We start from the raw sequence: 15,061 nt of genomic DNA, 5'->3' as shown, positions 1-15,061 counted from the left end.
AGGCGGCCCAGCGCCCGCGCTGCGCCCCCAGTTCGCTGGCGTGTGGCCAGGGGCAGGAATGCGGGGGGAGCCCCGGCCGGGGCCAAGGCGGGGTCCCCCGGGCCCGGCGCCATCGATCTGGGGGCGCAGAGCGGGCGCTGGGCCGCCTTCCAGGAGCGGCACCGGCTGAGCTGCGAGGAGGCGGCGCGGCTGCTGCTGGACGCGTAGTGAGTAACGGGGCCGGGGCGGCTGCTCCGCGCTCCTGCCCGAGGCCCGCTGATGGCATCGTTCTCTGGGCGGCATCTGCACCGCGGGTCCCGGGAGCTGCCGAGAAGGGGGGCCGGCGGTGGGATGGGGAGGGGAGGACGCACGCACCACGGAAAAAAAGTGGGTTTCTGTGCTAAGGCTGCCCGTGTTTTAAGGCTATCCCATCAAAAATGCCCTTGGGGAGCTCCGCGAGGCGCAGCTTCTAAATCTCCACCCATTTCCTGTGCTCGCTCTGTGCAGAGCACGGCACATTAGAACTGTCCGTGGGCGGCAAAATCTGGAAGGAAAATGTTTTTCCTTTGCATTTTGCGATTGACCCGCACGGTGACTGCCCAGCTGCTGTGGGGGAGGCTTGGGGACAGGGAGCAGCACAGGCTCAGAAATTCCTTGGTCAAAGTTCCTCTGCAATTACAACTCGAAATAAAAGACATTTCAAATATTATGTAGAATCCACTTATCTCTGCTTTCTCCGGCTTTTAAATGGAGGAATATTAGTGGTGTTGGAGGAACTATGGGGAAAATTGTGGGGAAATTCAGTTCTCAGTTCCAAGCAATTTGTTTTGAGGTGATAGCCCTGGCTTCTGTGTAGGGTTGTGTACGGACGCAGCTGTAGGGTCAGTACTTTGACCCGGACTGCGGTGGGGAGCTGTGTTGTACAGCGTGAAGTGTCCTCACACTGGTGCTCTTCTTTCCTTCTAATTAAACCCCAAAAGTAATTGCTGCAGAGGACAAAAGCCAACCTCTACGTCATTCCGACACGTTATTAAATACATTTGAGTGGATACATTTCTTGGTGTTCTGCAACAGCTCAAGACAGAACCGAATAATGTCATATATAGCCTTACTGTTCTCTTGGCCAAAAAACGAGAGAGGATGATCCCAAAAGCTCTGTTGTCTCTCTCTCCAGTGAATACAGGGGCTTGGTGAAGCACACAGGAGGCTGTCACTGTGGAGCTGTCCGCTTTGAGGTCTGGGCTTCTGCAGATCTGCACGTGTTTAACTGCAAGTGAGTTGGTTTGTTCCCTGTTCCCAGAGATGAATGTCAGCTCTCTGCTTTTCCAGCCTTAGAGCTAAAGATGAGACTGCTGCAGAACACCCTCTGAGCTGTTTCCATACGGTTTACCCCTAATTATTTCCTGATCTGCTGTGAGATCAGTGTTGGTGATTTCAGGTGCTGCTTTGGGTAGGACTTCATGTCTCACAGCCAGGCTCACACAGAAAGTGTCAGGAGAGATCTAATGAGTCCAGGTGCTCAGCCATCTGCTTTCTGTTTCCTCTGATGCAGTGGGCTCAAAGCACATTGGTCTTTTTTTAACTTGTTCTTCTCAAGTGACATTACAGCTCTGACCACATGCCTCAAGCTAAGATACTCTCTGGTTTCAGTAGTGATCCCTCTTTGCCTGCAACTCATTTGCTTCTAGCTCAAGGGTGAACTTCTGAACTTTACTTTGTTTGCAAGGTAATGAATGTTGGCAAAATTGGCCAAGCGTGCTCTGAGCGATTAAGTGGATTTCTCAGGGCTAGAGTTTGTCCTCAAGAGTTGTGTGTGAGAATATCTTATTGGGGTACCTGTGTAGGGTCAGTCTATTCCATGGGTGTGCTCAGCCAAACACTACTGACACCACAAATCCACTTTTTCCGCTTACCTCTGAGCCATTCTAGCTGTCAGTGGAATTTCTGTTGTCAAGAGGTCCAATTGCTGCACTACAACCTGTCCACTTCTTCTAGAAAGGTCTGCCTTTTCTTTTACAGTTGCAGCATTTGCACAAAGAAACAGAACAGACACTTCATTGTGCCAGCGTCGCGTTTCAAGCTGCTGAAGGTAGAGTAAGAACACAGTAAGAGCATGGCCATGAACATGAGCAGTGTTATCCTCAAAGAGCCAAGAACAACCAGTTTTCTGCCCTAAGTTTGGCTGGTTGGGGGAAATGGCTGCATTTTAAGCTGTCTGGTTGGATGTGTTAGTGCATCTGGTTTAGAGCTCTTGCAGTTCCCAGGCCCGACTGTTACGGACACGTGTGCATACAAAGCACAGGGGTTCAGAAAAGGAGCAGGAATGCACAGCTCTCCACCTCAAGTAAAGACAGGAAGGTGGCATTTTAAATTGTTCATTTCTTAGCTACAGGCCCAAAGCAATTAATCCATCTATTTCCATGGAAAACTTACACTGCTTTTCCTCTGCTTAGGGTGCTGACAATTTGACAACATACACCTTCAACACACACCGTGCCCAGCACACGTTCTGCAAGACCTGTGGTGTTCAGAGCTTTTATACTCCTCGTTCTAACCCTGATGGTTATGGTAGGTACAAAGTAAGCTGTGCTAACCAGTTAACCACCAGGCAAACCTTGGATAAAGACTCCACTGGATGCTGATATGACAGCAGTGAGCAGCATCTGTCCTAAGAGTTTGTTCCTAAAGTGTTAATAAACATATGGAACTGCAGGCTGAACCTGTAGCTCCTCCATAAGAAAGAGTCTTACCTATAATGTCTGGGCTTCTTCCTATGAAAGATTCTCATCCCGGCTCCTCAGCCTTACAGCAATAGCATTTACAATTCCCTGAGATGCCCCATCCATGGAATGGAGCAGGCATCTCCCACATTTTATGAAAAGCAGGTTTCTGTGTACTGTTTTTCTTCAGGAATAGCTCCCCACTGTCTGGATGATGGCACCGTGCAGACCATTATCACAGAGGATATCAATGGCAAGGAATGGGAGAAAGCAGTGAGGGAACACAAGACCATCAGAGACATGTCAAAACCCTGACACATCCTTCCAGCAGCCCTTGGAGCACTGCCATGGAACTGCAGTCTGGGGTTTCCTGGGTGATGGTTGGTGAAATCAATCTTTACGTTACTGTTACCTGTTCTCTGTTTCTTAAATAAATCTTTCTATGCTGATTGTCTCATTCCTTTGTGATGTTCAGTTTTCCAACTGCCTCTGCTCTGTAAACCACTCCAGGGTTGCTAGTTTGGCACTTCGCCTTTAGCTGTGCTAAAGTTTAAATCACAATACAAAAGACCTCATTACAGTCACTTGCACCTCATTCCTGTGTCCTGCTGACACTCTTGTGAGTTGATCTTGAGCCCTGTGTTCTGAGCAAGAAGAAATGCTCATATTTCATGAGGGACACTGTGAAGGTGGAGCCTGCAACACAGTGTGTATAAAAGAAGCAGCAACAAAGATCAGTGCGATTAGAAAAAATTGCATGATTTCTGATGTTTTATTCAAAAGCTTTGGCTTTTTAAAGTTCTCACTGAATAACAAAGGTGTTGTGGTTGTGGTATCTGTGGAGATAGCATGATCTTTGAAAAGTTACTCCTGATACCTGGATTTTACAAAGGCACCGAGAGATAGTTGCCAAGCAGTCCTTGCAGCTGTATCTTCTTGGGGAAAGAGTTTGTGCCGTATCTTCTCCAATCCAGAATCCTCCTGGGCTTGACTCCCAATTAAAGTTAATCCGAATTTCTCACTTTATTTAAGCTTCTATGGTGAGAAAATAGAGTAGCTGTTAACCTTGTTCTCAATGTATCAGGCAACAAGGTATTCGGGAGAAAGTTCACCCAGCCTGGGCTTTGTAGTGTGAAGAATGCCACACAGAGTACCCTGTCCTCTTGAGCACCTAACATAGGAGTTTTCTGGCGTCCTGGGCCTGGCACAGTCTTTTTTTGCTCATTCTTTTACTCCTGGAGCTGTGAGTGATGTCCTGTCAGAGCAGGCGCAGTGAATTGACCACCAGGTAACGAGAGAAGAGCAGGTAGAGCTGGCGGAACCAGAGGAGTTGGCTGCGATGGCACCGCATGGCTCTCTAGGAGGAAAAACAGTGCAGAGAGCATTAAAAGAACCTTCCAGAGCTGATGTGAGGGCAGTTTTCCTGCTCCTGCTGTGAGGGTCAGTGCCCATTCATAGGAGAGCCTGTTTTCAGTGAGCAGGGAGAAGCAGAGGAGGTGGAAGGCTGCCTAAGCTCTGGGCCAGGAGGGCAGGAGAGGCCTGTCTGCCCCCAAGTCTGGTGGTGTGCTGCCTGATGTTCAGAAGGTCCTGCTAGAAAGGAGACTTTATATGTCACTTCTAACTCCTCCTCCCCAAGTGATCCCTGGCCTCAGTGTTCACATGCTGGGAAGCAGGACCCCGATAGGTGTCTCTGGGAACACCTCTGCTCCTTCTGACCACACACTGCCAGCTGCAACTGAGTCTATTTATAGTGCACCAGCCTAGAAAGGTCAGATTTCAGGAACAAAAATACATGGGGATAATGAACACCACCTTTATCCAAGCTTTTCTGTAAGTAAATCTATCTTTTAGCAGCCTCAGAAGCAGGAAAAGTCTTAATTTGTGAATTAGCAGCACTGTTTGCTGGGTAAATATTTTCATAAATGTGTGAGAATCCTATGCAGCAAAATAGCTTAAAAATGTACAGTAAAGGAAACTTGTGAAGAGCGTTGGACCACAAGTTCACTGGCTGTCTCCATCTTTAGTTAGAGCTGTGATCCAAGGATGCTCTTCCTGCCATGCAGTCATGCCAGTCTTTAACAGGCCACTCACACGTTCAGAGTATTATGTTGGATCCAGTTTCCTTTGAAATGCATCCTTGGAAATGCACCCTACATCCTGGAGACAGTATAAAACTCAGTGCCCTGTGGCTCCTGGAGATCTCTGAGCTGCAGATCTGCTCAGCCCCATCCTGTCACGCAGCACATGAGGTAACCTGGCTTGTCCCTGTTTTAAAAATCACTGCAGACATTCCTTAGTGACATTTATAACTCATGGATACAACTATTTCTGGCATTCCCTGGGAATGTGACACTTGTGACTAAAGTGCTCACAATGATGATGAGCCACTCAAACAGGTCAAGCAGGTGCCACACATCTCACCTTGGCTTGTTCAGTCTCCTCCTCTGTGAGGATGAAGAGTGCATCCCTGGGCAGGAGGCAGGAAATGAGGACATCCAGGAAGGAAATGTACTTCCTGAAGAGATTCACTGATTCCAGCAGGAGCACACGGCACCCTACACAGAGAAAGAGGAGAAATATTTCAAAACAGCAGCATTCTTGTAAGGTGCCCTTTTCTCCAGGCTCAGCAGGTCTTTGCAGCTTCCCTGTGCTGCTGGCCTTGGGAATCTTTTTTGTGTCAAAGGGGAGCAACTTCTGATGCTTTCACCAGGATTTCTGTGTGCCCAGTGCACATCTATGACCATTTGTATTGGCTCTTATTCTGTATATGACCCTTTGTACTGGTTCTTGTTCTGTAATAGCCTGTGGAAAGCAAAGCTAGCTTTGAATACCCCAAAAACTGTGTGGTTTTTTTGCTTATAATTTAAATTATTCCTACATAATTAGGCTCAAAGAAAAAGGTGCAGATGATTCTCTGAATGCTGGCACTGTATCATGTAATGGAATTTTAAAACAGTAGTTTCTGGTTCAGCTACCAAAATGAAATTTCATCTTTCTATTCCAATTCTTAGCTACAGAATAAATATTTACAAGCCTCAGGAATCAAATATTAACTCAGGCAGGCAGTTACACTTTAACAGAGTTCCTGAATTCATTGTTCAGATATTTGTGATGAAGCAGACGAAAGTAACATGTTTAAAGATTCTGCTGATGTTGTAGGGGTTTTTTTCGGTTTTAAAGATCCCTTTGAACTCAAAAGTTAATTGCTGCTTTTTTTACCATGGCTAAATTGTCTTCACTGATGAGTTCAGAGCTACTGATGGTCCCCTTAAGAGCCTGTAGCTCTCAAGAGAGCTGCTTTGGGATTTCCTTGGCTTGGAAGCTGCTGTGATTATGTTCCACACTTCCCACATTGTATTAAAGTTTGACAGAAGAGGCCAAAGTCACAGTTTACACAGGTGGTCAGAGATGCAATTCGATTTGCAATGAGATTTCCTTCAGTGAGCCCTGAAACAGTGAAATTACACAGAAGAGACAGAACAAAGCTCTCATGGACTCCCTCTGGCACATCTCCAGGATCTTTCAATTCCTTTCTTTCTTTTCTTTTCTCCAAGGGTGTTGTTCCAACTTTTTAATAGCCTCTCCCACTCTCCAAAGCAAGACTGGTTAACTCTTCATTTTAGTATCACAGAGGGCTCCAGGGCCATGCTTCCCTTCCATTGAAGGGGACACGGGATACTGGGACCTGACTCCCCAGCAGGTCGCACAGAGCATTCACAGGAGAGATTTTCTCCTCCTGTGAGCAACAATGGGCAGGGGCAGAGCCCTTAAGGGCAGTCACCGGCGCTTCCATGCGGACAGGCGCTGACGAGCCCGTGCTGTGCCGGGCAGCGGCGGAAAATCCCCGCTGGAAGCGGCGGGCGGTGCTCGGGAGCGGCCGGGAGGTGGCGGCGTCCGCCGGCCGCGGGACGGGAGCCGGGACAGCGGGGCCCGCATCCCTTCGGCACCGCTGCCAGCAGCACCTCCTGTCCCACCCGTGCCACCGCCGTGTCCCCACCGCCGTCCTGCCGCAGCCCCGGCCCCGGCCCCGCAAGGTCACGGCGCGTCCCGGAGCGGCAGCTGGGCAATGCCGAGCGCCCGGCAGGGCCCCGGGACGTGCGGGAATGCGGGGGCTGTGGGACCAGCATGGCCGGGACACTTCCTGACCCCGAACCTGAGCCCCTCTCCCGCTCACAGCCCGCAGGGACAAGGGACAGGCAGAGCTGTTCGGCTGCCATCCGCTCCAGTTGCTCTCCCAAGGGATGCTCTGCAGGCACAAGTGCTGCAGTTGCTCACAGAGTGCCCTGACACTTCTTTCACTCCCACTGGAGACGTTTCTTGTTTCCAAATAGCAAACTTGTGATGTGCCGTGAGTGGGGGAACCACTCTTCCCCTTTCTCTGTAGAGATCCTCTGGGCTGCTGCTGTGGTAGTTTCAGAGGAGTGAATTAGTACAGTGCTGCTCCTGTCAGCATTCCCACTGGCACCTGTTTGCTTTTCAAACACGGGACAATGGGTCTTTCCTTCCCTGGATGGTTTTAATGGACTCTGGCAATGCCACATCAATTCCTACTCACAGTGATGGGAAGAGAGGCCTGGCACAGGCCTCTGAAGGAGGCTGCTCTCTTAACCAAATGTGCTCTCCCTTTCCTCAATCTCTTTCCCTGAGAAATATTAATTCATGGAACAATTACACCCTTTTGTTCCCCAAAGCTAAGCAATAAGGGCTCAAAACCATGGCAAGTGATTTTAGTGTGGATGGGTCAACCTGCTGGGCCCTCCTCGGTCAGATCAGGCTAAGTGGTGGAATTCAGCTCCCCAAAAAGAAGGGCAGTGTAAGAGCCCTCTGTGTCAGTGATCTGACCAGGATTTCCATGTGCTGACAGCAAAGCCTGCTCTGCATGGCAATGTGAGATGACATGAAGCAGGGAAGGAATGTACAGTCCAGGGAGAGATGGAAAAGTGTTCAGAGAAACATGCGTGGGGTGAGAGCAGTGCTGCCATTGAGGAGTCTGCTCCTGTGACACCAGCAGGTGAAGCTTGTCAGAGCCTGCTGTGCCTGTGACCTGGGCAGGATGGGATTAGCAGTGTAATGCAACCTCTCCAGGTTGGCAGAAAGGGCAGGATCAATATAGCTCATGGATTAGGCTGAGAATAGAAGTGTGTGAAGCCTGCAGCCTGCTCAGCTTGGCTTTCTGCTTCCAAATCACTCAGGCAGCAAGGATGCCTAGAATGAGGAGTGCCTGAGTGAGCACTGTGTATGCTGCAGGCCTGCACTGCTCCTGAAGGAAGGAGGCACAGGTTCTTCTGGAAGAGCATTGGTTATAGCTGGAAGGGGTCAGTGGCAGGGGTGGGAGCACATCCAGCAGTTGTCTTGGCTTCTTGAAACAAGTGCTTGTGCCTGGGCTGGAGAACTTCATTACAGATTATAAAAAGCCTGTTGTGTTTGTGCTGGCGAAAGGCATTAGAAAGCAAAGCAGGATATTTAGGGTGCTCATTTGCATATCACTGAGGCAATGCAAGGCTTAGCTGGCTTTTGCATTTGCAGGGAGATTTTCTGTGGATTCCCTGATCACATGGGCTTACACAGGCTCACCCACAAACAGTTCCCTCTTACCAAGAGCAGCGCAGCACTTTTCCATGGCCTGAACATGCCTTTCTGTTCCAGCCAGCCAGCCTCAATCCCAGCATCACTCGTTTCATTAAGCCCCTCTGATGCACAGCCCTGCACGCCTGCCAGATCAAATTATAAATACTGGGAATTTCAATGAGACTGGAACTATATTTGGAAAGGCTTAGCGTAAGCAGCAGCATGGGAGCTCCCCGTTCCTTTGGTGTTTGTAGGTCATGTCAGATGTGATGTAATCAGAACAGCAAGGCTTGCACAGAGCTCCAGCAGTCTCTTGATGCTGCTGGAGAAATGGAAATGTTCTCTATATGTGGGTCTGTTTCAAACCTGAATGGATTTGAGGCACAGCCCATATTCAGGACCAGAGTGAATCTCACAAACCTGCATGAGCAGCACATGAAAGTGGCTCGGTGTAGATGGGGCCTGACAGCCAGCAGTGACATCAACCACTGCAGGTCCTTGTCCTTTGTGCTGCACACAGCACACAGAGCTCTGCTGCATCCCAAGGCTGAACAAAGAAAAGATCCTAGGAAAGAAGCTGGCACTAATACTCCTCTTTCATAAACTGGGGAACTGAAGGGACTAGAGTCAGAGCTCAGCTTAAGGGCATTCTGCCATCTTGGCTCATGCTGTCTCATTAGGCCTGCAACTTCCTGCTAGCAGAGAATTAAAACTGATTTGTTGTGACTCATTCAAATCCTACAATGATTTGGGAATTAGCATTAAAGGAACACAGCCTGGATGGCTGCTGAGGGAGCAGGAGGTTCACTGGGTGGGCCTGGCTGAGCCACCTTCCTATGCTCTGTCCAAACAGCTGAGTGGCAGCTTTGTGCTTAAACGAGGTCCATACATTTGTCCCTGGGCAGGCACTGTTTGCTAGAGATACGGGCTGCAGCTCTACTCTACAAAAGAGCTCAGTAACAACCTCCTTCTGTACTTTGTTTCTTTCCTTTCCCTACTGGTACAGAGAATTTCTCAGAGATTCTTGCTCACAGGTGGAAGAAGCCACTACAGTTTGTTGTGCCACTGCAGATTTCAGATTCCTTTCCTGAGCACATTTTGGTGGAGGCTTAACTTGCTACATGCAAACATTTTTGGCTAAGGTGGTAATTGTTTCTGAGGCTTTTGTCATAAAAAGGAAGAAGGCTTGTAAGCAAGACGTGACCAAAACCTCTGTAACTAAGCTGAGAGACCTGGAAAGAGCACTCAAATTCACCCAAGAGGCACAGGCCAGACACTGCATCACACCACTGAGGCAGGACAACCCCAAGGGACTGAAAAGTGACTGTAGAGAAGCCTGAGCTGGTAAAAAATTGCAGGCAGATAAACGTTCAGCTGTGGGTTTCATTTGCAGTGCAGGGGTGAGTTGGGCAGCTGGAACCCTGGACACAACAGTGATGTAAAGGACTGCAGGGTGGGGATGTGAGGTTGGGATGGGAGGTGATGGACTCCTACCTTCAGGTAACTTCCCCTCTGAATGCAGGTACCTGTGAAAGAAGAGATACAAGGTGGTCAACACTCAGTGGAGTTACTCAAACCCTGATTTTACATGTATAAACTCTGCACACTAAACCAACCCTTGTCATTTAACACACACACACAGACAATGGCCAATCTTGTGAGAAGCTTCAGGAGCCCATACTGGATGCACCTCAGGCAAGGATAAGCCTCATTCCCCACACTATTCTGCCATTCCTTTCCTCATTCTGGCTGCTGGGACACGTCACAAATAAGCTCCATAAATCAAATTCACTCTCAGACTTCTCAAGGGAAACACAAGGGGCTACCAAAGGCTGTTCACCCCTGAGAGCACCTCTGGCTGTTTAAAGCCCAGGCTCTGCTGGCCAGGGGCATTGTCTCAGTGGCTGCTCCTCTTGGGGCACCAGCTCTTTTTTTCCTAACCCAGGCTGGCACTGGGACATCTGAGAAGATGCTCTGGCTTTTTGCTCACCAAGACTTTGATCCCTTCATGACTTTGTCCTGGGGAGTCTCTGTAGCAAAACAGAACGACAGGAGCACTATGGGGGATGGGAATGGCGCTGGCACTTCCATCAAGAAGCGTAAGCAAATGACCCTGAGAGGGTGAGGAAATCAGAGAGTGTTAACTTCAATTCCTTTTTAATTCTCTTGTTTTTTCTGCTCATGACTTCGGAGCACTTGTGCTGACATTCCCGTATGCATTGCCTGGATTTGGCCCACGGCAGGGCTGGGAAGCAGCAGGTCTCCAGCAGATGGCACTCAGGTCTGTCCCACACCCAGTCCTGCTCTTCCAGGAGAAAAAGAAATCCAAACAATGGAACATTTGCCAAAAGGAGAAAGGAAATAATAATAAAAAAAAGTTATTTAACCCTGTGTAATATTTAAAGAGATTGTTATCACGTTACAGTGGTGTATTTAACAAAGGACAATGTCCCAGTTCATGTGTAAATCAGCCAGGATAAAACATGCATTATATGTAAACTGCTGTGTTTCTCCAGTCACTTTCAAACTAGGATTATCTCTGGCTATTGGTTAAGTTCAAGGAAAAGGATTAGCTACACAGGCCTAGACAAAATAGGAAGCACAGAGTGATGAATACCCAATGCAATACAAAGCAAAAGTCAAGCCAGAAATGCAGGTCATGACAGAACTCAAACAGCAATCAGAAAACATATTTAAACAGACTCTCCTGCCAGTGGTGTCCTCTGCTCCAGAGCCAAAGCAATGCCATCTCCTACTAAACAATGGCCTTGGAATACTGACTTGACCACCTTCTACCCCACCACTCAAGTCTTACTGCTCTGACAAAGATTGTTAAATGTTGCCTTGTAATTTAAATATCTCCATTAATATCTGCTCTGCTCTTCTGCCAGAGGTTTCTTCCCCCACAAGTGGAATCTGGCCACCCAAAGAAATGATTCAGCACTTGGTACAGTTAGCAGGGTGGGAATCTTTTAGAATAAGCTTGGAGATAAAGCAGTGAGTGGTTGTGAAATTTGGCAAGCTCTCTAAAGGGCCAGTGTCTGTTCTGGGTGTGCTGCTCCGCCATGAAGGCACCGTCAAAGCACTGAGCTGCTCCAAGAGGGAACTAATAATAACCATTCCTGTCACTAGAAACAGGAGTGAGAGATCCAGCTCATAGGGAAATGTTTCAGCAGGAGCAGGAAGCATCTTCAGCAGGGAAGAAGAGCTTGATTTAGCAGCAAATTAAGGAATTTGTGCTTGTGTAAAGGTTCAGGGAGACACAAACTGTGTTTGGTTACTGAAAGGTCCTCAAAGCTGCTACCAGCAGACCTGTCACTCATCTGGAAGACAGGCATGAAGAAACTGCATCTCTCCTCATCCTTTTTGTCCCAATCCAAATGCTTCAGTTCTCAGCAAGGCTCAGTGCAGAGCCCTGGGAACGGGCTCCACCCAGCTCTATGTGCAGAGGAATTGCAGCCTTGCTCATTTGTATTTCTCTGTGGTTGCAGAGAGAGAGAGAAACACGAAGCTCTACCTCCTGCACACGTTCACAAAATGAGCCAATCCTCTCCCAAATCCATCTTCTTGCTCCCATCTCCACCCTGCTGGAGCGTCTCCGTGGGACACTTCCAAGTAGGGGAGAGGTTGCAGCTCTCAGTTGTTGCCATTTTGGGAATGTTGTTTTACAGATTGGACTTGCTGTGGTTTGGGCAAAATGAAAGAGTTTGGCATAAAAAAATCTCAAAAAGTAAAACACAAACAGGCTCTTTTTCAGGAGATTTTTCCATATGGGTGTTTTCTTTTTTTTCCCCAGAGAGACTTTTTATAATCCTTTTTAAACATGAAGTGACCTAAGGTGGCTTGTTCCCACCCACTGCCCAAGTGCCAGAGGCTGGTGATTACAGGACACCTCTCCCTGCACCCTCTCTGTTATGCCTGTGGTAGGTTCAGATCCACATGTGAGACCCTCTGCAGTGAAGAAGTTGCAAAGGCTGTGAGACATCCAAAGGCTCCAACTATTTCTGCCCTGCAAGAACTCAGCCCCAGCTCCTCCCTCAAGGCCCAGCTGCTTTGAAGGCTGTTGCTGCCTGCAGCCATCAGCTCCATCTGCTCAACAGAAACACTGAAATGCAAACTGCAGGACGGAGCTCGCTCCCAAATTCCCTGTCTTCACTCAGGCATCCTCAAGGAAAGGTGTGAGTGGGTCAGCTCCTATGTGGCACTGACCAGTGAAACCTCCCAACCTGTTCCAAGGGGAACAAGTCAAGATGGAGCTGAAACCTCGGTCCTGGGGAGCACAGAACTCCTCTGGGGCTCATGCCCACGTGGGTGTGTTAAGGTTTGGGTGATGTTCTGTTTGATGAGAAGTTGTTCATTTAATTCAACGACTTCACTCTCCAGTTTCCCAAGCCAGAGGCAAAACCCTTCACTGAACTGACTGCTGGCTGCTGTGGAGCACTGGGGAAATACAGTTTTGAAGAGCATGGCAAAGAATGGATGTCTTAAAGCTGCGTTGGGGCTCCATTTAGGATTCCAGCCTCTAATCTGCCCGATTAATCTGATGAAACAGATGTGAAGGAGGAAGAACAGGCATTCTCCTAGGAATCACAGAGACATTAGAAGGATATACTTGCCAGATGTTGGATGTTTGCTCTCTGGAATGCCTCCTCCCTCCCTAACTGGACTTTCTGGCTCCATTTCCATGCACCCTGAACTACACCATGGAGCAACAGTTTGTACAACTCTGTACTCACACATGGGACAGGGGCAAAAGATGGTTCTGCCAGTGGCAATTCAGAGATCTTCCAGCTGACAGAGCTGTCCCTGGCTCTGTGCTTTGGGCCCCTGCACTGTCTGGGAGAAGAATGTGCAGTGTCACTGCTCCACTTGCTGCTAGCAGCCCAGTGATACTGGGAAGGACACCCCAGCTTTAATCTTAATGGCTCTTGACAATGCCATGGAAGGGCACTGGGATGGATGAACCTGGCCAAATTAAGGAATGAGGGAAAGGAATAAAGGAATGAGATAAAATGTAGAAAACTATGGGATGTATGCCAGTGCAGAGAGCTTTGAGGGGAAGTCTCAAGGATAGACAGCAGAGGACAATTCTGTCTCAGCCTTATGGGGACAGTCTGGCTGCAACCACAGCCATCACTCACATAAGCTCCCCCAGGACATTGAAGATCAGTAAAACAAGTGAGAAATGCATGGGCTGCAGCTGCTGAAAGGAGGGAGAGATCTTCCAGCAACACACTGTAAGAAGGCACCAAATAAAAATGGTAAATGGGATATTATCCACCATTATCAAGCTAATCATCCAAACCCGGCTTCCTCTCTGTCCTTTAAGACCTGGCCTTGGAAACTCAACACAAGAATTGTGCTTTGTTGGGGTGGGACGCACTTGGCAGCCTCTGAGAATGGCTCCCACCAAGTGGCATTGGCTGCACACTGCTCTGCTCATTGTTTCCACACATGGATTTGCAGCTGGCATTTAACCAACCCTCCTCTTCCAGGGAGCCTCAGTGCAGCCCTTCTGCACAATGTCCAAGGCATTCAGGGATGGGGCATTCAGTGACCGGGCTGGGACATGGAAGTGCAACAAGGCATTGGTGGCACTCAGGCTGCATCCTAATCAACTGCTGAGTGATAAAGCTCCCAAATATTGTCTCTGCACAGCCTCATTTACAACCTGCCACAGAGCTGGTGAATGTTAAAAAGCATCCTGCAGGACTGAGAGGTGTTTTTCCAAATGGAATTGACGAGAATAGGCTCAGCTAATGATTCCTTGATGTAGCTTTTTATATGGCATCATTGATAGAAGTTTTATGGATGCAGTTGCTATAACAACATAATGCACAGTGGTTAAATATAGCAGCTCCTATTTTCCACTCAGTTTGCTCTGCCCTAAGCAGACAAGACTATTCTTTTCTGTTCTAGCTAGGATGAAATGGATTTAATAGCTCACTAAAGAAAACAAGTGGTACAGTCCTTCCTCCTCCTCACAAAGATGATTCCTCTCCATCCTAAGCAAGCAAACAACAAACCAAACAGCCCCCATTTGCCAGGCTCCTGGGCAAGAGGGCTTGTTTAAAATCAAAATGCACAGTGACTCATGCAAAACTAAACCACCTTGATATTACATGTGATCTCAGTGCAGGCACTGTCATTTCAGAGTGCAGGAAAGAGAGGTTCTCCAATATTCCTGTCACACAGTATTTACCAAGCTCATTACCACAGTGCCTAGTGACTGGCCAAATGCTGAGGGGGGATAAAGTGACCTGGTTGTCACTCAAAACCTGCTCTTCCTTGTGGATGAGCGTAACGGATCCAACCTCCCATGGCCACAGGAAAAGCTCCTGTTTTGAGGGATAAGAGAGAATCATGTTGCCAAATCAAGCTACAGGAGATTGCTTCCAGTTCTTCCTGCTTTGCTGCAGTGGGTTTTTCTTGGGTTTGGGCTGTTTTTTTTTCCGTCTGGGAGCCAGAACTGAAATACTCCCAGGGGAGACTGAAATCAAATAGCAATTTGTGTTCCTCTCCCACCCTGTTTTTTCTTATTTTTCCCTTGCAGAAGAACAAATCCACCCTTGAACCTTGGTGTTTCCCAGTTCCTCCCAGATCTGAAGGCCAGGCAGGCACACAGCAGCAGCTGGACTCCTGCAAGCTGTCAGGAGGAAGGTTGCTGCAAGGGAAAGAACTCATTTCTTCTGAGTAGTTCCTGCTCCTTTGAACATAACTTCTGTTCCAGACACTGGAAAGAATATTTATGCTCTTAGCAGACAATACTGAGCATCTGCTCAGCTACGACCATT

General features: G+C 48.3%; 2 protein-coding genes across 2 annotated transcripts in view; one reads left to right on the top strand and one right to left on the bottom strand.

The window, feature by feature from the left end:
* Window positions 1-3,156, top strand: part of CENPV (centromere protein V) — a 3,689-nt gene extending 533 nt beyond the window's left edge. Inside the window, exons 2-6 of the mRNA XM_042026594.1 lie at window positions 3-206; window positions 1,154-1,252; window positions 1,999-2,068; window positions 2,433-2,547; window positions 2,890-3,156. Of these exons, the coding sequence (XP_041882528.1) occupies window positions 3-206; window positions 1,154-1,252; window positions 1,999-2,068; window positions 2,433-2,547; window positions 2,890-3,014 (613 nt within the window). The 3' untranslated portion in view covers window positions 3,015-3,156. The remainder of the gene's footprint in view (window positions 1-2; window positions 207-1,153; window positions 1,253-1,998; window positions 2,069-2,432; window positions 2,548-2,889) is intronic.
* Window positions 3,157-3,452: 296 nt separating this feature from the next.
* The window catches only part of PIGL (phosphatidylinositol glycan anchor biosynthesis class L), a gene marked incomplete at its 5' end in the record, with an annotated part of 52,679 nt that continues 41,070 nt past the window's right edge, over window positions 3,453-15,061 (bottom strand). The window contains 4 exons of the mRNA XM_042026593.1: window positions 3,453-4,056; window positions 5,121-5,254; window positions 9,762-9,793; window positions 10,258-10,380. Of these exons, the coding sequence (XP_041882527.1) occupies window positions 3,958-4,056; window positions 5,121-5,254; window positions 9,762-9,793; window positions 10,258-10,380 (388 nt within the window). The remainder of the gene's footprint in view (window positions 4,057-5,120; window positions 5,255-9,761; window positions 9,794-10,257; window positions 10,381-15,061) is intronic.

This window comes from Corvus kubaryi, unplaced genomic scaffold (assembly GCF_017639235.1).
Source record: "Corvus kubaryi isolate FWS band 111438036 unplaced genomic scaffold, C.kubaryi_AGA036_p1.0 37284, whole genome shotgun sequence".
In the NCBI taxonomy this organism is placed as follows: domain Eukaryota; kingdom Metazoa; phylum Chordata; class Aves; order Passeriformes; family Corvidae; genus Corvus; species Corvus kubaryi.
This window is presented reverse-complemented; position numbering and strand designations above follow the sequence as displayed.